General features: G+C 46.7%; 1 protein-coding gene across 2 annotated transcripts in view; it reads right to left on the bottom strand.

The window, feature by feature from the left end:
- The window catches only part of PRDM6 (PR/SET domain 6), a 100,636-nt gene extending 77,769 nt beyond the window's left edge, over nucleotides 1-22,867 (bottom strand). For both annotated transcript variants that reach the window (XM_081132618.1, XM_081132617.1), the window contains exons 1-3: nucleotides 22,596-22,867; nucleotides 21,547-22,120; nucleotides 12,306-12,607 (exon numbers count right to left, since the gene is read on the bottom strand). In XM_081132618.1, coding sequence (XP_080988744.1) covers nucleotides 12,306-12,607; nucleotides 21,547-22,105 — 861 coding nt within the window. In that variant the 5' untranslated portion in view covers nucleotides 22,106-22,120; nucleotides 22,596-22,867. The remainder of the gene's footprint in view (nucleotides 1-12,305; nucleotides 12,608-21,546; nucleotides 22,121-22,595) is intronic.
- Nucleotides 22,868-23,849: the final 982 nt, after the last annotated feature.

Genomic DNA, 23,849 nt, shown 5'->3' on the forward strand with positions numbered 1-23,849 from the left:
AGAGACTAGAGGCCCATAGATAATGAGAGTTCAGGTATGATAGTGGGAGGGAACAGGAAGCACAGCTACAGGCTGATTAAAAGCAAGGACTCTGCAGTCCACAACACCTGAGTGGAAATTCTACCTTTACTACATGCAACCTTGGGCAAGTTACTTAACTTCTCTGTGCCTTCATCTGAAAAGTTTCTTTATCTGAAAAAACTACTTCATTGGGTTATTCTGAAGATGAATTAAGGTAACTCCTGTAGCCTGGCCAGTGTGGCTCAGTGATTGAGAGTTGACCTATGAACCAGGAGGTCATGGTTCGATTTCCAGTCAGGGCACATTCCTAGGTTCAGAACAGGTGAGCTGAGTATGAGAAAGATTAGAAACAAGCTGCAGAATGCTCATAGGCCACTTCTGTCAATGGCAGAAATGGGAAGCCAAATGGGAAGACAGAAAAAGACCAGTGCATTTGTAGATAAAGTTGGCATAGGGAAAATGTATAGACTGCAAATCGCAAATGTCATGAAAGGAGCATATATGGCCTCTCTATATGAAATAGGACTGCCCAGAGGGGCTGGCAGGAGAAACAGAGGATTGTGTGGTCAGATGTAGCTCTGGTAAGAGCTGAGGGAAGTAAGGTGTCTGCTCACAGTCATATAGCTCAGACCCAGGGAGAGCTGGAACTCAGGCACTGTGAACACTAATGATGTTTTCCAGTAGGCCACCTCTTCCTGAAGCACACCTTGATTACGGAGGAGCTAATCACACACCGCAGTTTATATGTAGTATAAAGTTTTCTGCCTTTTTGGAGGCTTCCTTACACCTGGCCAGGTAAACTTCTGAAATATAGAAAAGATGAGTCATAGGAGTCAATTTTTCTGTCTGTTAGTAGTTCTTTAATATTTCTATCTATCTATCTACCTACCTACCTACCTACCTACCTACCTATCATCTACCTGCTTGGGGGGGGGGGGTAGCAAGGAAAGAAATTGGAAATGTCCAGAGATTAGCCAAGGTGTAGCAGGAACGAGAGCAAGGTTAAGACTAGAGTTAACATGCAAACAAGACCAGGTATGGGACTGAAGCAGAAGAGAGGCCAGGTGAGGTCAAGAGTAGCCAATACAAGGGAAGAGGCGGGAAGGGAAGCTAAGAACCACGGGAGTTAGTAGAAAAAGGTGGCACTGGCATTTGCTTCTTAAAGTGTAGTTCCTGGACACAAGGAACGTTTGCTAAGAAAATAGATTCCTGAGCCCTAAAGCAGTTCTCCTGAATCAGAATTTTTTTAGGGGGAGGTCCTCAGATTGAATTTTACTGACCTCCCTGTGACTGTAGAGTTTAAGAATTACTGAGCAGGAGAAAAAAAATCACTGAAAAAAATAATTATGCTTTTTTAAAAAATTGAGATAAAATACACATAAAATTTACCATTAACCATTTTTGTGTGTATAGTTTGGTAGTGTTAAATATATTCACACTGTTGTGCAACCAATCTCCAGAATTTTTCATCTCACACACTGAAACTTTATATCCATTATACCCAATATTCTTACTGTTTGTTTGTTTAATAGTTTTGCTAAAGCTCAACTAGCTATCCTAGATTTGGAGCTGCTATGTTCCCTGTGGAGTGCAGATATGACCGCAGGCATCCAGGTGTACAGGGCAGGGTATAAGCTGAATCGGCTGTCAAATATTTTGAATATCACCCTTGCTTAGATTGCCATCTAAGTAAAAACCCCAGAAACCATAATCGAAATGATTACAATATGAAATAAATATATTAGAAAAAATATTAATTTTTGTCTAAATCTTTGTTCTTTATGACACGTTTTGGTATTTATGTTTATTTGTCCATCTAAAATTTTCTAAACGCAGACTGCAGGGGGGGTCAACACTGACACATATTCAGAATTTGTTTGATGTACAGCAGCATCGGTACCCACTGGTACTCACAGCTGCAGATACCTTTTTATGGACAGTGGCAAATGTGTCATTATGTTGATTGGTTGTCATTTAATATTTATTGACAAGCCACAATATGCTAGGTATTGAGATGGTTTTCTATTCAGAATTCAACATCCTGTGTCAAACCCACCTAATGAACTGCTCCTGATTTGGGGTCCGTGGTCAAAAGATCTTCAGGTTCAGGGATTCCTCCTGACTTTTCTTCATGTTACTAAATCATTCCCCTCACATTTCCATTTTGAAAGTCAGTCCTCTGTTGGGAGGGTTAAGAGTGATTTCACTTACTGAAATCTTGTACATCTAGGAAATGTTCATGTGCCCAGTATTTGCACTTGCTCTGTTGCCCTCCATCAGAATTATAGTTTTAGAAATTAAAGCCACCCAGTGAGTTTTTTCTTTTTATATCCATGTTGTGTGGGACCCCTTTAACACATAATTTTTTCTTACTTATAAGCAGTGCTAAATAAATTTGCATTTAAAATATTATTTAAGCCTGATTTGGTGGTAATTAAACACAAGCTGGGTGTCATGGCCCACTGTGTATAATCTTTTAACAAATAATGAGGTTCTTTGCAACTATGTGCACAGTCCACTAGAGACTTAAAAATTACTATTAAAATCACAACTGAAAAAGGGAAAGTCTCTTTGGTTACACAAAAGTCATAAATATTGTCTCTCTAATTTGCATAAGAGTCCATTATGACTCTCTTTTACACATGGAGAAATAGAGGTACAAAAAAATTAAGTTTCACTGAAGTCTCACATACAACTAGATGAATGAGTCTTCCTCCTTAGAAAAGCATTTCAAAAAGACCTGATCCTCTTTTGCTAACACCTTCATGTGCAAAAAAAGGAAAACAAAAATGCTCTCCTTCCTCTCAGAGGACCATTAAAATCTCCCGGTGGACCCCAGAAAGGCTCTGGTCTTATTAAAGACATGCTATAAAACACATAAAAATATCAGTAGAAGTGTTTCTATAACATCAGTAGGCTCTGCAGATTGTTAATGAAATTTCCCACAGGAAAGATACAGAGAGAGGAGAACAGGACCAGACACAAAATCAAACTCTATTCATGGGTGAGCCAAATTCAAACATTTGCAGGAGATCCTGTGAAGACTATCCCATTGGTTGCTGCTTTAAAAATGTGCTTTGCAGTATCAAGGAGATAGTGCAAATATCTCTTACCAAAACTGTGACTCAATGAAATAAATGTGTATTATATTACTTAGCCATCTCTTTAAAGGCTATTATAAAAATCATCAATAATGGTTACCAGTGGTTTATACTTTTATATAGTTTGAATTTCTTATGATGAGCACTATTTTTTGTTGCTTTGAGACAGAGAGAGGAAGGCAGAGAGCTTGAGAGAGAAACATCAGTTTGTTGTTCCACATAGTTATGCATTCATTGGTTGATTCTCTTATGTGCCCTGACTGGGAATTGAACCTGCAACCCTGGGGTATTGGAACAATGCTCTAACCAATTGAGCTACCTGGCCAGGGCTGAGCGTTAATTATTTTTAACAGAAAAGTTCATTTTCCACCACTTTAAAGCTTAATAATTAGATTTTCCACTCCATAGATTATGCAGGTCAAATTTTAAACTGTAATAAATTGAAATTAAGTGCTTTCCTATCAGTAGGCCAATATTTTCCAGGACTCTCTCCCCCAGGAACTATTTGTGCATTTTTGGTATCACAAATGAAGTTTAATATTAGTTTGGGACGAACACAGCAGGTCCTGGAAGCACTGTACTCTAACCTAGAATTTATTTATGGGTTATCTACCATTTTGGAGTTTGCATGAATATCTGAGAATTTAATAGTTACTTTTGTATAAACATTAATATTCCCAAGTGTGCTAACAACACTTAGGTCTTGGTACTTTACAAGACACTGAAAACATGACTTGATTACATTTCATTTGATTCCAATTAAAAAGCACTTAAGAAGTTTCTACTGAATTACACTACACTGAATGTTTCTATAGAAAACACTTCATTATCTGAGGCAGCTTTAATTTAAAATGATCACACAGAGTGAAAAACACTGTTCATTTTAATAAAATGGGCTTAATCCCATATCGTTATTTCACAATTGCATGCAGTAGATCTTGGCTTATTAAATAAATGTACAAGAGCACTGGCAAAAATATCTGTTAATACTGAGTGCCTCCTTCACAGTTCACCCAAGACAAATCTAGTCAGATGGCTTTTAAGTCTTAACAGAAACCAGAAATACTGCAAAAAAAAAATTAATAAAAATGATGAGATAATATCAAGACAAGTGAAAATAATGCCTTTTCATTGATTTAAGCAGTGAACTTTACAACTAATTAAAAATGAGAATGAACTTCTAAGCAACCATAGTCAAATAAAAATGCAAGGTGTCACCAAACATAACATTCCTCCTTTTAACCAAAGAACTACCTTGAGATCAAATTACTGTATATACAAATCAGGACAAACTTAAAAATTTCAGCCTCCCCAACAGTGTTAAGCAATTTTCTAAAGTGTTACTATTTTCAAGCCCCAGTCTGTGTTAGAGATCCAAAAACGTTAAATTGTGATTAAAAACAAAATGATGATTAAAAGTAAATGCCTAAAGCCAGTTATTCTGTACTAAGCATAAACCACATGGCTAGTTTTCACTGGACAGAACTCTGTACACACACTGCGCATGCCTATCTGATATTTCAGGAATAAAGGCAACTTTGTGGTTTGTGGTTAGTGATTAAGTACCAAGTGAACCCCTTGTGTGTGTTCTTGTATAGGAAAACCTGCAACATTTGGAGCCTTTCACACTTGCAACAATGTCTTTATTATGCCTTCCAGAATTCATTGACCTAAAATCCAGCGACTCCAAGATATATCTATTGGATAATTAGAACTCTAAGGACCAACAAATAAAACATATTATTGACTTTTAGATCTTCAATCAAACAAATATTTGCAGCTGCAATTTGCAAAAATTATTTTCTTTTAAGTTGGCAGCATCTCAAAATTTGTGCTACTGATCTGAAACATCAGGATCATCAACACCCTCTTCCAAAATTAAGATTAAAATGTAAAAGTAATGCTATAATCTTTAGAACAACTGAACAACCTACACCCACCCTCACAGCCTGGGTGGGTCTCTTGTGAAGACGAATGAAACATCATAATTATAAGCTTCTTTGAAAGTGTTTGACCTTGAGACCAAGAACAGCAGGGGGAATGAAGAATAGTGACCTGGTTTAGTGACCAGTAGCTATAGATATCAGAGAATGTGCTTGCTGTCAATGATCGTTGCTGAAATCTGTCTATACCACACTGGAACAATCAATTTTGTAAATGATTGCAATAATCAAGGAAATTGCCTAATTTATAAATCCTTGCATACAGCATCTTAATGGATTTCTCCATTTTAATGCTGATGCCTTCAGAGCTAAATGAATTGTTGTCCGGGCTGTCATTACACAAAATGATAAAAACATTCCGTGTGGTGGGGAAACCACATCTCATGGATATTCAGACCCTCGACCCATAATCACTCATTAGCGACTCCGTGAAAGTTCCACGCTGCCAAGCCTGCGGAAGAGCAAAGGAACAGGCTCGCGGCGGCGCTTTCCTGCAAATCCCTGCTTTCGTTTTGGAATTTGAACAAATTATCTTCCACTGAACTGTCGTGCACTGGATGTGTCCCCGGTTCTGACAGCCCCCTGTTGTCAAAGTTGTTCTTTTTTTTACTTTCTGTCTAATCCGGGGCTGATTTTTACCACCGCGCCTCAGAGCCAGCAGGCTTGGCCGCTCTCAACTTGCAGATCAAGCAGCACATCGACACGGGTGACTCGGGAGGCGCTGAAGCAAACGGGTGACGCTCCACCCCTGCGCCCCCGCTAACAGGTAAACCCACGGGCCTGCTCACAGGGGGATCCGCAGACCGCACGCGGGGTGGAAACCGAGGCTGCTCGGCTCTCCCCAAGCCCACCACCCGCAGATCGCTCCTCAGTTAAACCCCGCCAATTGATTCCAGCCAATAGAGTGCTGTCAGTGCTTTACTTACTGCTCAATCTCACTAACCTGACATTTATGGTGCACTGATTGGCCTCTGTCAGTGGTGCTGGTTGTAAATTCACTTTGAAAAGCTTTGTGTTAACAGCCTTCAGCCAGGCCCCGAGGAGAGCAGGAACAGGCGGCCTGACAATGGCTCGACCTCCTGCCCTTATTACAGTGAGTAAATCAGGGTTTGAGCCATTAGGCTGGAGCCTGGGGCCTCCACAGAAAGGATTGACATGACGAAAGGTCAACCTCTGTCACACATGTGTAACAATTTGGATAATGGAATTCTGTAACTTATCTGAGTGAGGTGGCGAATGCTTACAAGGAAAAGCATATTCTGCTCTGGCTTCTCCGGCTTTTATGCTAAGTAGTTATGCCGGAGTCTGTATTTCTTGTGTAAATACACAAGGAATGTCTGAACTCGCGAATACTTGGAGTACAGAGGATTCTTTAAAAGAAAGAAAAAGAGCAAGGTGGTCTCGAAGTGGCTCCTGCACATGGCATCCTTTAAAACGGCAAAATATCTCCCCCCCACTTAGCGTACCACATCCATCCTCTGAGAAAAGAGAATTCAGATACTGTGGACGTGAGTCCTCGGCGAAATACTATGCAGCTCTCATATTCAATTTTTAAAACCCATAATATTATCCTACAACTATAAGTGATTTCTGGATAACACAATAAATTTACTCAAATAATTAAAACTGCCTTAATTGACACACTGAAATATAAAGACTCCCCAGCAGGTTTCTCAGGCCCAGTGTGGCCATAATCCCATTTTCATCAGATCGCTTGCTGCCACGCAGTCACGGGGGGGAGGGCGATCTGTCCAGGAACCTCCTCGATTCTGATTTGAATTTCTCTACCCCACTTTTCAGTCAGTGTGTGAAAAAAGAAAAAAGAAAAAATTTATGATGTAAGAAAATACGCAGTTATGAACCAAGAAATACTTTGAATTATTTCTTTACATGGACAAATGCCATCAATAAAAGAAGAAATCTGTAAACAATAGGTAAACTGAACTAATGAGAAAAATAGTCCTGTGGATACAGAACACATCACTCTTTACAAAGTATTTGCAACTAAAGCACTGTAGCATCACATGCATATCTGGATTAACCCTCGCGAACATGAGAATTTCCAAATGGCTGTTACAATTTTATTTTAAACAGTCATTTCTGGACTTAGAAAATCAAGGTGGCACTGTCAGGGGGATACATAAGTCAAAAGGACCGGGATTGTACACGGACCTTTTCAAAGCCAATTTTAAGTACTAAGTTTTGAGTTTTAACACAATGCTGGAAATGATTCCAAGAGGCAGCAGATGGTTTTACAGTTTATGTAAAACTACAAAATGCTCACACTCTATCAAATGGGCACCACTATAAAAGACATCTTCAAATCAAATGAGGCAAAACCAGAGAGATACACCAGCTGTTACCCTGCATAATTTAAAACATAGCAGTAACATTACTATGGTTTATTTTTAAGGAAAATTATTTGGATTTCATAAAACTGACATATTCAAAACCAAGCTGACAAGCAGTCTAGTACATTAACTGATAAATTATTAAGAAACACAAATTTTACTTCAATATAACTGTGACAGCCACATAATTCTATCCCCTGGTGTTCTGATGAGTCAAGCCAAAAATGAGCCAAAGTGGATAAAGCAAAATATGGAGTATATAGTTATAGTACTATCACTGGAACAACTTTTTAAATGATTTTAATTTAATTAAAAAATTATTTTAATTTAAAGTAATTAATTTTAAATGTTTTTTTTTCAACATCTAAATATATACAAATGGGTACAGTACTACAAATGGAATTGGGTCATTTATAGAAACATAAAATACATTTAAAATATAAAATCAATTCATTTCCTTCTAGTACCAATTACCTATCATGGTTTTGAAATATAAACATGTAGCCATGTGTAATATATTTTTAATATTGGTTTTCATTAACGTCTTTTGACTTAAGCTAAATGGTAATGATGAAAAATAGACCATTTGCTTAAAAGCAAAACTCTTACTAAATCTAAAATATTATGGCACAACATCAAACCACAAAGAGAATCATATTATGTTATCCCTCTTGCTTTTCTGAAGAAAAATAATGAAAGTTTCCACGTAGTACAAGTGAAAATGAGACACTGGAGTTTACTCGGGCAAAGAGAAGACAGGTTCTATAAAATCAAATCCCTTTCTAGTACCTTGACTGTAATCCTAACAAGTTGCTACATTATTTCAATTAGCAGAATAACTTTTTTAGGGTGAAAATAAGTACAATTTATTTTGTCATTGTTGCTAAAATTTCTTGTCAAATCAGAATTTGAATTGAAATGCCTGAGTACTTCTAGCCTATCTTAAACTGGAACTTTATTTTAAACTTCCGTATTTTGTTCCAGTAGAATTTTAAGTACACACTGTGTACATTCCTCAGGTCCAGTCATATTAAATTCTGATGTTAAGCAGAAAGGGGAAACCATGTGCAACTAGATTAATTTATCTCAAGGGAAAAGAGCACATTAATAATTGAGATAATGTTTTCATAAATGTTGGAATCAAATGTGCCTTTTCACTTCTTTATTAGAAAACACATTAGGATAAAATTATCTCACTCTCATCAATAAGACCTAATTGCTGAGAAAGACTATGTTTTCTTTGCAAAATATTCAGAAAGATTTTTCCCATTACGTCCAAAGAGCTAGAAATATATCATGCATTCAAGTCTTGTTGGAATAAATGTATGCAAGCGAGGGAAGTAATTATTTAATCCACCCTGTAATGTTTTTAACTATCTGAATTAATTATTTTTTTAGAACACATTAAAATTCTGATTTTAAAACAAATTGGCCAAAAGGAGACTAATAATTTGACTTTTAGTTTATTAATCTCCTTAAACTACAAACAAATTACCTTCAGTTATTGCTTAAAAAAAGAAAGAAAAACTCTTAGAACTTCCCATAAACACTCAAAAGAGTCAAAACATATTGAAGGTAATAGAATGATATTTAACTTTCTTTAAATTGCTGTGATTTTTAAGAACCAGGATTATACACAAAGAAAATATTAACTAAAAGATGATAGCACACTTACAAACCAATCAAACAAGCTCTCCATAGCTGATGTATGTTAAATATTAAAAAGTCATTTTTCTACAAATAAAATAGAGCTTTTAATTATTAAACAAAAGGCGTAACGAAGGTGACTCTGATTTTTTTTCTGTAATAAGCCTTCATGTGTATAATAAAGTACAACCATACTAAAAACAATGAACTGTAAACTGAAACAAAAATCCATCATCTACTTGGAAACAGTGACGGGAAAAGATTAGCAATCCATTTATTGTACTGAAATAAAGATAAGTAACCCTGGTGAGATCCATCAGGACCTGAGTATTGAACTCTAAATATAAAGACATTTCTTCATCAGCAAGTGACTTGAAAAAAAAATGTGAGGAAGAAAAACGATTCCAGTTGACTTTTAAAATAAAATAGTCATGATTCAACTGCTTTTAATTTTTTTTAAGATCTGCTTTATGTCAATCTGATATTCTGGAAGATATCTAAAAGAGTATGTTTTTAAAATGGATAATTTTTACATGAGTCACTGAATAATTATTGCCAAAATTTCCTATAGACCTACAGTGTATTCCAATTACTGATTCTTTCTAACATAAATAATAAAATGATTAAAAACTTTCACAATTGAATTTAGGTTTGAAATGAAAGAATAAAATTTAAGGAACAACCCAACATTAAGACTCTTCTGTTATAAATATAACTTAATTCAAATAGTCATGTTTCATAAAAATAATAAATCATAATGCTTAAAAATAAACTAATATTTCATATCTTAAAAATAATTATACTAATAAAAATCTGTAACCTATTAAAGTTTAAGTGTTTTAGTGGCCATAGACTCTAAGTTCTCTGGCCCCAGTCAGTTACATTTTACATGATCCTTCAGGAGACTGATACATTTTGCATGGCTGCATTTTAATATCCTTTCAATCTCCTAAACGTGTGTTAGTCTGACTGTTCTTACAGATGACAAAAACAAATAGACTGTCCTGAATTGGGAGAAGGGACCTGTAGATCATTCAAGCATACACCCAGCAATTCATTTTTATAACACAGAACCAATTCCATGCACCCCTACAATATACTCAACTCACACAAACAACAGGTAAAACTCACTGTATGTCTACTGAAGTAGCAACAACAACAAAAACTAAATTCTCCAGTCTCTTTACTAACATAGAATTTAAATTTCACCAAGTACAAGTAAAGATATAAAAGAAAGGCTCCATGTTTTCAGTATTACTATGAACAATCGTGTTCTATATGTGTAGTGCGCTCTTGACAATATCTCAATCATCCACAGCCATTTAGAAAAAAAACACAAAAAAACTACAAAACAATAGGGATTTTTTCGTGTTTATGGCTTTGTCCCTTGGCACTCTAACCCCAAGTCATCAAAGGGAAATCGTGTTCACTTTTAACAGTTTTAAACAGAGCAAATCTGTACCACTGAACAACTGATTTATAATTTCTTGAGAAAAGTATTAGCAGATCTTTAACTGTATGGTATTAGAGTTCCTATTAAGACCACTAGAACATGAAAACTGACTACAAGTGTTTTATAAACTTTCAACCACATTGGAGGTTACAACAAATTAGTCAGAAACAAAAACCAACTGGGAAAGATTTCAAAACCAGACGCTTTATTTCCCACTTGTCATTTTTTTCTGTCCAAAAGCTCTAACTTCTAACCTGCCTCTATGTACCAAGCCATTTTCTCCTGCTCTCTTTTCCTATAAAAATTTCTGTTAAAAAGAGAAAAAGCACTATTTGGTAAAATAAATATGCCCAAATTCCCCCCCCCCCCATTCAAGAATCCTATCCAGAAAGACTAAAAATGTATAATTTTCCAACAATACTTTAGGAGTGAAACGACCCTGGGAACCGGGCACAGGGCACCAGCAAATGTAGGATCTGTAGCCCATATCCCCTGTGTAGTCATTGGGCTGCTGGGCTGTGAGTTCACACACTGAGCTCCTCCCCCATCAAAGGAGGCTTCGGGACACAGGCCTCAACACCCCATTGCCAACAGCCATGTAAGGGTTCTGGAGACCAGGTCTGTTTTTCACAACACTGTATCTCTAGGGCCTAACATAGTGCATAGAATGAGTGCTCAGCAAAAATATGAGTGGAGTATTGAGTCCCATGAGTTTTAGTTAGTGACCATGAGGCAGCTCACAGTGAAAATAATCATCTTGACAGGCCACTGAGCCAAGGTGTGAGGGGCAAGCTGCTGCAGAAATGACCCATTAATGGAGCCCTAAGGTCCATGCCAACTTGGCTGCTGGCATTTCAGAAACTTTCTTTTCAGACTAGTCCAACTCCATTACATTGCCTGGCCTCAGTCATACTTACTGCCCTTAGGGGTAAGAAGACTTCTAGCACCTTGTATTTCATAAATAACTCCATGGGTGAGTGGTGGCTAATTAGCCGGGGGATTACCTACAGGCAAAGGGTTGTCTCTTCAGGAGTGGACCTCAATCATCAACCATGACGCTTTGAGAGAAAGCTCAGGTTAACATTTTTCAAAGAGATTGTTTATTTTTAAATAATAGTGTCAGGTAAGACTGTGCTGTTGAAGCACTGTCATGAACTGAGTTACACCAACATGCTCCAAGTTTCCCTATGTTCTGATTTCCTGTCTTCTTGAAGACTGCATCGCTGTGCTACGAAGCACCGGAATTTGTGATTTCTGATCTGCAGTACTATAGTTTGCTTACTGCGGGAACTTTGGAAGTTATGAACGGAACATGTTGCGTTCTCTCAGAGTCAGTGTTTTTATCTGACAAAATGAGCCTGACTCTCTCCTCCTATTTATGCTTATGTTCCTTCTTGCCTGGCTCACAAGAACACATCCAAGGAGCTCAGAACAGGACAGAAAGTCCACCTAGCTCACACCCCCAGAGCCCGAGCTCTCTGCTCCATCGCCTCAGCTGGTTTCTCTTTCTTTCAAGAACCCAGGAAATCAAAGGTGAAATCCAGCTCCGCTGGAACAGAGGCTCCTTAAGGTGATTCCACCTCCAGACGCCTGCGGGCCCTGACCTTCCTGGCTGGGCTGCCTCTGTGTCAGGTGGGGCTCCGCACCTCTTTACTGCAGGTGGCGCGGACGTCAGGTATTTGCACGACCAGAGAGATCTAGTCTCCGCTATGAGCTACTCTCTAGGAAAGAAGGGAGGCCACCCTCCGGGCCGGGCTCTCCGCGGGCAGGGGCGGGCGGCGGGACTCACCTCCCAGAGGTGCTGCGTGTTCCGCACGGCGCCGGCCTGCACCTTCTCCGGGGGCAGGAGGACGCCCTGGAAGGGCCCGATCCAGGTGCCCTGCTGGATCCTCTGCGCCGCGCAGATGCCGTAGGCCAGGCCGGGCACGGAGCTGGTGCACAGGCACACCTCCCGCGGCAGGTCTCGCAGCCACTCGGGCATCTCGGGCGGGGGCGCGGCCGCGCTGCCGGTGCTCACCAGCCGGCGCAGCGAGTGCAGCGGCCCGTGCATCGGGCACTCTCCGTGGCGGTTGTCCGCGCACATGTCGCAACCTGACGGAGACACGCGGGAGGGGGGGAGAGGTTAACTCGGCAGCTCCGGCGCGTCCTCCCGTCAGCTCCCGACGCAGCAGCACCCGCCCCGTAAGGCCGCCCGCTAGGGAGGCGACCCCACGAGGGCGCGGCGGCCCCCGGGCGCGGGGGAGAGGTGGGCCCCGTCCGCCGCACCCAAACCCGCCAGGTACCGGGGGGGGGTCCCGGGCGCCCCAAAGCCCTCGGAGCGGGGTGCGCACGCCCATGTTACCGCGGCTGGACCGACCTCGAGGCGTCTCCCCGGTTTCCCGCTGCCCCCGGTTCCCTCCCACCCCCTCCCCGGTCCCCGCCAGTTCTCTCTCTCGGGTGTGTGCTGTCGAACCCCTAGGAAAGCGCAGCAAACCAGCCCGCCTCCGCCGACCTGTCTCCCGGAGAGACTCCACTCTGGCCGCCTGGGAGCATTTGGTTTCCTCCTTTTACAATTAAGAGAAGACACTTTAGAAATCACCAGGGCAGGTGGCGATCTGTCCGCGGGGCAGCGCCCTCCCACTCTCTGGTCCCCTGGCCCCCAGCGCCCAGCCACCAGGCGCCCAGGGGCGCAGAGCCGGCGCCCAGCCACCAGGCGCCCAGGGGCGCAGAGCCGGCGCCCAGCCACCAGGCGCCCAGGGGCGCAGGGCCCCTCCGCGCCCACGGCGGGCGCTGCAGCCGGGTGGGGGCCGCGGGGGAAGGCGGGCTGTGCTGGGGGTCAGGGGAGTCGGGGGAGCCTGGGCTTGGGCGCCAGCTCTTCCCAGAGGACAACAGAAGCGAACAGCAGGCTTAACGATGGGCCGGTGGGTCTTTCAAGATCAGAATAACGGTGAGTGGAGAGGGCCCCAACTCCTGCCCGGACGGCGGGCTCCCGGGCTAGCTGCTCTCATCTCGCCTTACAAACTGCGAGTTACTGCGAAGCTGTTTCCTCCGACGTTCCCCCCAGCAGCCAAGGGGACCCCCACGCTGCAGGCCGCGCTGTAGGCGCCCAGTGTCCCTCCGCTCAAACCCGGGTAAGAGGCCAGGGGCCGCGGGAAGCAGGGCCTGCGGCGGCCGCGCTGTCGGAGCGCAGCGCCCTCCGGGTTATTAATGGGCCTGGCGGAGCCGCCGTGTCTGCGCCCGGGCCCAGCAGACCTGCCTCGGGGAGACAGCCTCGGCGCCCGCTGGCGAAACCCGGCCTCCCCGCCCAGCCTCCCTGGGGAGCAGAGGCGCCCCCAGCCACGCAGCCCTGTGGCACTAGGCCTGACACTGAGCCAGTCCCAGCTGGGGGGCTGTGCTGGGTGGGGGTCGCCCTTGGGGCTTCTCTGTTCGGGGCCTTGGTCCCAGCCAGTCCTCATGGATCACACAGGGTGTGGCCTCTTCATGCTGAAACAGACAAAACCCCCAAGGAACTTGTGACAAAGTGAGTCCCTGAAGGATCTTCAATGAAGGACACCTCATAGAAGGGCGGCATGGTAAGCAAACTCTCCTTTTGCCATTTGCTTCAGCGAGCGCTGAGGGTGGACTGTGAGCATCCTAACTCTGGGAAGGGCTCCAGTCAGCTCTGCCTCTCCTGTCCGCTACTCCTCCACTCCTCCCAAGAGAGCCCAGGGAATAAGGGGACCTTCTGACTGCAGCTTCCTGGAGGTGTCCCCAGGCCTCTCAGGTGAAAAGCAACAACCCCTTTCTGCAGATAGTGAGGTGTCCAGGCCTCTGGACCTCCATCACACAGAGACCCCCTCTTCCAGCAACACAAACTAACGTGAAAACTGTGTCAGGCTCTGCTTTTCACCTCAGGGCCTAGAGAGAAAGTGTCCTCACTCTCTACATGTCAAGCCTTCCAGAACATACACCTTCCACACACCCTCTCAAGATTCTGAGTGTGAAAATAAAAACTTCAAAATAAAGGGGGAATGAAAAAAAAGACAAAAACTAATAATTACCAAGTGCCAACTATGTGCCAGGCACCTGTTTTGACCTAAACAATCACCATATTATCTAAATGTCATGATTCCCGTTTTGCAGATGAAGCAACTGAGCAATGTAAGTTAATCATGGACCAGAAACTAGAAACTGGTAGAGAAAGATTCACAATCAGGTCTGCCTGACTCCAAAGCCTCCAAACATAGAGATCTAGGAAGACTAATGAGAGCTGGGAGAATTTTATATCCAGACTCGTAACTCAATCAATAGAACTGAAATACTTCACTGAAGTCACTATTTAGGGGCCACAGAAAGCACTGTGAATTACTGAGATTTCTCTCGCTCTTTCCCACAGTCTTGAGCTTGGGGTTAAAGAGAATAAATTGGAAAGTAAATAGATAATATCCATAATTTTGAATGTTAGTGCCTAACTTCAGAGATGGCCTTTCAGCACCTTAGCAAAGAAAGCTTAAAACAAATGGCAATTAAACAAAGGCAATATGACCATAAAAATAAATCACCCCAGGTTTTTGATTAACTGACTGTCCCTTTCTGGTTGGCTCAATGAAACAAAGGGTAAGAAGCCAAAATGTTTAGCATTCACTCCCCTAACAGAATTCACCAGAGATTCTGTCAAGTTCTAACATCTCCACAACAGGGAACATCACACCAACTATATCAGTAATAAAACAAGGAGCAGAAGTACCAACCTCAGCCACCACCCTCACTGACAGCAAGCACACTCCTGACATTTGTTATGCATGGTAACACTGTGGCTAGTCCTTTCTCCAAGAAGTTCTCTAAAGCTCTCTTCAGCTTAAAGTTTCATTTTGTCTCCATGAGAGGTTGAAAAAACTTAGTAGCATTGTGCAGAGTGAAAAGCTGAGGCTCTCCCAATATTTAGAAGATGACATGCATGCTAGGTCCACAGCAAAGCAGGCAAGGCCAATCCACTTCCATTAGTCCACCCAACACGAGCCTTCCTAATGTATACACCGCTCGGTGCTTTATCAAAATATTCTGTCAGAAAAGTTGACCAATTACATCAAAATACATGTTATATCCTAACGTTACTGTTTTTTTAATACAGGAAGCTCTGCCACTGAAAACACTTGGCTTCTGACTTATGCCATGGAGTCCCAAAGAAGCCTGAGGATGTGTAAAACAAGTAACTGATTACCGGAGGTTGACAAATGTGGCACAAGGAGAGAAACATTCTAGCAGAGCGTTTTCTCGACAGCAAGCCACGAACACCTACACGAAGAGGCTCGAGGAAGAAGTGGGCTCGGTGCCCAAAGTACACACACATATATATTACATATATTACACACAGCGCTCCACGCCAAGCAATACATAAGCAAGTCTATTTGTGTTCATAAAGAGGAGGCAAATAAATGTTCCTACTTTCTCTTAAAAAATCAGAGTAAGTTTTCATATAAGTTCATAATTACTATTCACAGAGGGTTTTCTAACTGTGAGAAACACTATAATATTCTCAAGCAGGATACTCTGAAATGCCACATTAGCATTAGGGAATATAAGAAGCCACATTCGGTAGCTTTTCTGTCCTGAATAGATCTGGTGATGCTCCTGTTTATGGGTCCCTGGATAAGGGAAGGAGGGATCCTTAAGTTACAGACTCAGTTACCTACTGACTTCAGCAGGCCAGGCCCAGTGGAGTGGAGTGGAGAGCAGACTTCACTCTTCCTTTCAGAGCCCTTGTATTGTTTGAAAGTTTGTACAAGTGCATGTATTGCTTTTGTTATTGAAAATAGATCTATTTTAAGGTAAAGGGGGCAAAGCAGGCCATGGGTTTTCTTTCTTTTTTTTCAGGTATTTTCATTTGTCTTTCTAGGAAAAATAAAATATAAGAAGTTTTGGGGGTTTTATGTGTCTAGAGAGGCCAACAGGCATGTGTGGGCGCAGGCGGAGCTTGGACCCCTGGGAAGCACCAGGCACAGGCAGGCCAGTTCTTGGGTCCCCAATGCCTCTCCCAGCCTCTGCCTGCCCTCACTGGTCCTCTGGAAAGGGAACCAACACGCAGCTGAAAAGGCTGCCTCCCTGCCTAGCAGAGGTAACCACAGGGCTCTAAATCCCCCCCAACCACTGCTGAGGTCGCCGCCCTCACTCTCGCAGGCCCGGCCCAGCCCAGCGGCCGGCGCCCATCAATCCCTGCACGGTGACACTGCCCCAGGAGTGCCGCCTGCTGGCAAGTGCCTCGTGCGCTCTGGGCGCAGAAACGGGGCACCGGCTGCTGCCTGTTAGGGGGGCTGGCCGTTGGGGAAGAGGGCAGGCAGAGCTAGGTTCATACACACACCCGCTCCCCGTCATGGTCCAGCCCAGGCTCTTCCCTAGCCCTCCCAGCGCAAATGGCTACATGGGGTGTCGATGGACCACGCAGGCAGCGAGCAGTCAGGCTGCCCACTGTAGGCCCCCCAATCTAGGGTGCATTTTGAAGGCCTCACCCCCTTCTTACCATCGTGGAGCTTTCTTGCAAGGCCAGACGTGGCCTCTGCCACAGAAATCTGGAGACCCCCACTACGCCCCACCACCCACCAGACCCTCCTCTCCTTCCACCTGGCAGGGGTCTTCTAGGCTCCTCAGATAGGGTCTAGAAGCAGATCCGGAGGCAAGTGAGTTAGCTCTGCTAAGGGGAAAGTGAGCCCACTGTGTCGGGCCCCGTGGGAGGCCCAGCTGGTGCAGAACCTTCTGGAGGACTCTCCCTAGGCGAGTTTAAAGCTCCTGGCCAGTCTGGGAGGCTGGGTTTTCCATGCTCCGCCTGGCTGTCAGCTGGGCCGGCTGGACCCTGGGGCCAAGAGGGAGAGACAAAAGGGGGAGGAAAAGAAAGCGGAGACGAGGTAATGTGGTTTTTATTTGTCTCCCGATGTCTGTATTAATAAATTAAACGGGAGCACCCGTGTGTGAGAGAATATTGCGTGTAGATAAACCTTGCCGGCCCTGCCCCTGCAAAGCCGCCATAATACAACGCGGAGATGATAAATAGGAGGCGTGAGAGGAGATCGAAGCGGGTCTGGGCTGGCTCCACTCGCTCCTACAAAACTATAGGGCAATTAATTGTGGCTTGTCCCCTCATCCTTCATCTCCTGGTGGCACATATCGATGGAGATTACTGCTGATGGACCATTTTATCACCTTAAATAAACAGTCGCCACCTCTTCTAACCTCAATCTAATATATAGCTCTATGTTCAGTTTCAGGGCGCGAGATAACGAATGATGTAAAATAACTAAATCATGTGTGTTATGGGATGGGGTTGGGCGTGCACACAAAAAGAGAAAAAAGAGAAAAGAAAAACAGAAAAAAAGCCCACATACGGTGACGCCCAGCCTCCCTTCCACCAGGGACCAGGTCTGAAGTCTAAGTCACTAGCTGGCCATTGACAGCGGGGACTCAGGTGTGCAGCGAGTGTGCCTCCGTGGCGGGAAAGCCTGCTGGCCGGTGACTGGGCTCAGAAGATTCCCAAAAGGGACCTGTGTTTCCCAACTGGGTGGGAAGAGATTAGGGAATATCAGAAAATACTCAATCTCCTTTCTCTCTTTCCCTGACTCCCAACCAGACAAAACAGTGTCCGATGCAGATTTCTTTCTCTCCCCTAGACACTCTCCCCAAATTTTTGGAAAGGATGGCGCTACCAACTGGAAACCCTGGGGCCCTGGCAGTTCCTGGTGCTGTTCCCTGCACAGCAGGGCTCTCCTAACCCAGGAGGAGACTGAGACCTTCAGCTGGGAAAGTTGCAGAATATCCAAACACTGCACAGAGAGACTGGGTGAGGGCTTAGCTCTAGCCTCCCTGCCAGGTACAGGGGAGAAACAGCTTCACAAAAAGGTACACAAAGCTAATTGGTTCAGCCCTTTCCGTACAAACACAGATGCCAGGCATGCCCATGGCCGCCTCTTTCTACATTCCAAGAGTAGTGACAGGGTTTCAAACAAGGCACCAGAACTGAGAAGGGGCCAGTGCCATGGAGCTGGATGGAATCAATGGCTTTGGGCAACCCAGAAGCAAGGAGGACAGTAATACAAGAAGAGGAAGAAAGGACCCCACACCCCAATTATATTACACACTGCCCCACTGGACTTTAGAGAGATGAAAGAAGAGGCAGCTAAGCATTCAGAGCTTCAGTGGAAAGTGTACTTCAACCATGGAATAAATTGAATACATTGAATTAGATAACAGAAATATAATGGAACAGCTCACTCACCTAGCTTGCGTGGTTTCTGCTGTTTCTAAATCTTTTTGTGGGAAAGAGAGCTATAAGACCTTTTGCTATGGAATTTGCCATAGATGCCAATAAAGTTTCAAGGTGAGACTACTGTTACTGATTCACAAGTGTTACTGGGTTGCTGATCCCAGGCAAAAAGTTACTCTTCCATAGGGAATAGAAAAGTGAGGAGGCCCTTTCTTTGCCTTGTAAGAAAAAGAGAAAATTATTCAATACAAAGTAACAAAATGAAGCAATGCTGAATGGTCTCTTCACAGAGTTCTTTTAGAAGACAATGGCATAAGACCGAAAGGAAAACTAGGGAAATCTAAACATTATAAATTAGTAAGTGCTTCCCTTCTGCCTGCCCTCTCACCTCCCCTGCCCCCCCCCCCCCATACAATCTGGGAAGAGGGAGAGCTCTGTTTTTCACCTTTTTCAAGTAACGAATATACCAGCTTCCCCTGCCTAGGGAAACAGTTTCCCATCCTTTGCAATTCTGATTTCTTTTGAGCCCCTAGTTAGATTAAACTCAATCACTTCTTACTTCATCTTTTTAAAACATATGCCCTGGTTTAAAATGAGTGCCTATGCTTGCCCAGAGAAGTTCCTGAAAGAATGAGAGACACCGTCCCTCATCATTTCACAGAGCTACCCCCACTTTGTTTTCTTTCTCAATTGCCCTTTAATTAGGAAGCACTGTGAATTGTAACTCTAATAGGACGATCTGATTTCTTTTCTCTTCCATCTTTTCTCCTGCACTTCGCATATTGAAGCAATCCATTCTACTCAAAAGGATATACCAAAAAACTAACACAACAGAAATAATTTAAATAAATCATACTTCATTTCCTCCAGCCAGAGGAAAAAAGTTACATAGGTAATAAACTGGTTCAAAGAACCATATATTAATTAGGAATCTATCTCAGTGCTCTCTCTGATTAGGTTTTTCTCTGGTGAGAATACAGTGAATCTCAAGACTGCATTGCAAACAATATAGGAAGCTCAACACACAGCCAGGGCTTTGGGGTACACTATTGGTGTCTTTCTGGCAATGATTTCATTCAGATGAGAAACTGCAAGCTTGCTGAAGCACTCGTAGTCCACAGTGCCTATACTTCTACTCAGCAGTAAGAAAAGCCTTTCCCAAAGCGTTTATCTTTTTACTTCACATTTTTAAAGATTTGCTTTGTAAGTAAGCAACACACTCCAATTCAGTAAAATTTTTTTGAAATCCATTAAGACAATATAATTTTTAAATATTTTCTGAAACTCTGGAAATACAAGTGTCTTAACTGTGAAACAAATTCGAGTGCAAACCCTCATTTGAAACTATTACTTTCCCTTTAGATTCTACAACAGAAAAAAAGTAAATGCAACTGTTCTTTTTGTTAGTAGTATCTCCATTAGAACGATGATCTCCCACCATTATGAAAAGATTGATACAACTTAACCACTAAGCTCCTGCCCAGTGTTTTTTCGTCCAAGTAATGACTTTGAGAGTCCTTCAAATAACGCTAACCTGGAGGGGTTCTTTTTTTTTTTTTTTTTTTTTTTTTGCTTTTACAACGAATTTAAAAGTTCACGGAATGGTAGGCAATCTGCAAGAAGGGGCTTATTCAAAACAGGGTAACAAAAGTGTTTATGATCCTCACGCGGCAGCTGGACCAAGGAACGAGAGGGAGAAAACGGTGAGCGCTGATCCTTCAGATCCTGTATTGCTTTCAACCTGACTCTCTCAACCTGATTTAATGTTCTCTCCAGAGGTCTCTGGAAGTATATTTAGCACTTAACTCGACACGTTAGGTGTAAACATGTAACTTTTGAAGTTACCAAAAAGAATCGGATAGAAAGCAATACACATTCCTTGGTCTTCAGTGAGAGTCCGGCTTCCAAAGCTCAAAATGGAACCGCACTTGGGAGGAGCGCGTGAAGTTAGCGACCTGGGGACCGAAGCTGGGGGAGACCTGGAGTTGAACGAGGCCCTTGCTATTTGCTGGGGGGACAAGCAGAGTCAGCTTCTTAAACTGAATTAACTGTCACCCCATTTTCACAAATAAGCCACCGAGCGTGGCTACGGGCTGCGAACGTGCTGAGGACCCAGGGTGCGGGGAGAGCGCAGGACCCGCAGGGTACAACTCTATCCTGAGGACGGAAAATTTCTCGCTGCGCAGCTGGCATCTTTTTCTTTTCTAAATAAACGATAGACCTAAGAGTAAGGCCTGCGTGCTGAACAAACTGACCCAGGATCCTCCGAAACTCCTGCTCCCGCGAGGCTAGGCCGGCCGGCAGCTCCGGCCGACCCCCTAGACAATCGCGCAGCCCGAGCAGGAATCGACGCGGTTAACTCCAGGAGTGGGGTACAGAGGAGAAACCAGCCCTGGAGTCCAGACTCCCCAGAAATGCTCAGCGCCTATCTCGTCCCCCGCCTCCCCCAAGGCCAGGCCAGCCGCCTCTCGGGGCTCCCTCCCCGTCGCGCCGCCGGCAGCCCGCCGTCCCCGCACCGTCCCGCGGGCAGCGTCGAGATCGGAAAGCCTCGGCCCGCAGGCGACTCGAGCCCGACAGACTCGGGGCTGCGAGGCGGGGGCGGAGGGAGCGAAGAAGTGATCGCGAGGCGCCGCCCGGACACCCACTCCGCTCTCCTTCCTTCCCTGACGCCGGGAAACTCTTCCCACTGCGCCCGGGGACAGCGGGCCGGCTGCCTGGGCCAGTCCTCCACCCGGGTCCCGCCGTCCGACCCGCCTCCCCGACGGGCGCCCGCCCCGGACGGCGCCAGCGCCCCAGGAGCGCGCGGGCTGCGGCTACGTACGGTTGTTGGGGTCGCTGGTGTGCTGGTTAAGCGGGATGATCTCCATGCGCTGCTGGCCGTACAGGTAATAGTCCAGCTCCTCCGCGCTGCAGCGGAAGCGCGGGGCGCCCCGGCCATCCCCGCCGCCGCCCTTGGAGGGGCCCAGGCCCGAGGCGGCGCCGAGGCACAGGTCCTTGGGGGGCAGCGGCTCCGCGGCGACGGTGGCGGCCAGGGGCGCGAACACGGGCAGCTGTGCCACGGGCAGGGCCGAGAGCCCCGCCAGCGCGGCGGCCGCGGCGGCGCAGGAGGAGGCGGCGGCGGCCGGGGCGGCGGAGGAAGCCGGCGTGGAGGCGGCGGAGGAGAGCGAGGCGGGCCGCGGGCGCAGGCTGTCGGGCGGCGGCTCGGCGCGCTCGGGGGGCGGCGGCTGGAGAGGCTGCGGAGCGCCCAGGGGACCCGCGGCACCGCCGCCCTTGAGCGGGCCGCCGCCGCCGCCGTGCGGAAAGAGTTGCTGCCAGTGCTGCAGATAGGCTGGGTCCACTTTGAGGAAGGCCGAGCCGCCGGGGTCTCCGGGCTTCAGCATGTCCGACGCCTCTCGCTGGGGGCAGAGGGCAGAGAGGAGGGTGTGCGTGAGCCGGGCCGCGGGCCTGGTGCGAGACGGGCGGGCGGGATGGCCGCCGAGACCCTGGAGCGGGAGCCAGAGCCCTTGGCTTCGCCGGCAGCAGCCCGGTTCGGCGGCTCCTTCCTCCCAACTCCGCCGGGGCGCAAAGTTTACTCTGAAGGGAGCAGGAGCTGCGTACACGCCGCCCGGCCTCGCAGCCAGCGGCGCCCAGCTCCCGCCCGGCGCTGTCGAAGCCCGGAACCCGGGCGCTTCGCCGCAGAACTCGCTGCGAGACGCAGCCCCCGCCCCCGGCCGGCGCCCGCGGCCGACCCCCGCCGGAGTGGCGCGGCGCCCGCGTCCCGTTGGCCTCCGGCGCTAGGAGGCGGGTCAGGCTCGCCCCCCGCCCCGCCCGGGACCTCCGGCCTCCCGTCTCCGGCTCCCGACGCACAGCCCCAGAGGAGCCGCGCCTTACCTGACAACTCGGAGCCGCCGGCGGCCGGTGCGTGCGTGCGTGTCGGGGAGCGTGCGGTGGCGTGTGCGCCCGGGGTGCGCTACATGCCCCTGGCAGCGCGCGGGAGACTCCTGGGGATCTGGCCGCGAGCGAGGGCTACGGCGGCCCGCGGAGGGCGCGAGAGCCGTGCGGCCCGGAGCGCGGGAGCGCGGGCGGGCCCGGGAGTGCGGCGGAGTCGCGGCGGGTCGCTGCGCCGCGCGTGCTGACTCCTCGGCTCCACGCTCTGGCAGCCTCCCGGCGGGACACGTGGGTTTTACGACAGCACAAAATACAAGAGAGTGTGTGTGTGCGCGCGTACGTGTGCGTGTGTGTGTGTGTGTGAGTGAGGGGGGGAGAGATGGGGTGGGCGGGGGCGGGGGCGGGGGGGGGGGGCGGGAGGCAAGCCAGAGGAACGAAGGGGAGGGAGGAAGGAAGTTCTCACTGGGCTGGATCCACAAACTGCCCGCGAGCCTCTCCCGCACAAATGCCTCCTCCGCACGGTCCCACCCCCGACTTTTTTTTTTGGCGTGACGTCTCCCACGCGCCTGTTGTCTCTTTCTGCCCAAGATTTGTCTTTTCTAGGTGCCGGCTCACTGCCCTGATCCTGAAAGCAGTGGAAACGCGGAGACCCGACTGCATCTCCGCACGCTCGGGTCCGCACCGGGGCCGGGCCGGCGCGTGCGGCTGAGCGCGTGGACCGAGTCCCGGCACCGGGTTTGAGCTTTTGCCCCGCTCAGATTTTCCAGGAGTACTGCTGGGTGCCAGAGTCGACTAGCCCGTCACGCAACTTCTAACATAAATGGGGGGGGGGGCAGGGCGCGGAGGGCGGGGCGGGAATGGAACTCTCAGTTCTCAGCGGCGCAGGCAGGCTTTGTGGGGGTGGGAGTCGGGAGGCAGAGGATCTCTCAGGGGCGGCGGGTCCTACCGGGGCTGGAGCCCGGCCGCTGGCTGGTCGCGGCTGCAGTGGAGTCTCACACCGCCCAGCGCTCCGCGAACTCTCTCGAATTGTCTCCCTGGGGGGCTCACTCCTTGCTGGCGTCCGTCCGAGGCAAGTATCCAGAGCTGCATCTAGTACAACTGCTCCGGGACGGGGCGAGGCTCGTCTGCCTTTGGCTGCCGGGGACTGTCCTGGGGGGTCATGTATAGGTCTCTCCTCCCAAAACTTAGAGCCCCAGGAGCAGGGTGGGAGCGAAGTCCCAGCCCGCCACCTTGACCGCCCAGCGCCTTGGTCCGAGC

Source organism: Miniopterus schreibersii (assembly GCF_964146895.1).
Source record: "Miniopterus schreibersii genome assembly, chromosome: 3".
Taxonomy (NCBI): domain Eukaryota; kingdom Metazoa; phylum Chordata; class Mammalia; order Chiroptera; family Miniopteridae; genus Miniopterus; species Miniopterus schreibersii.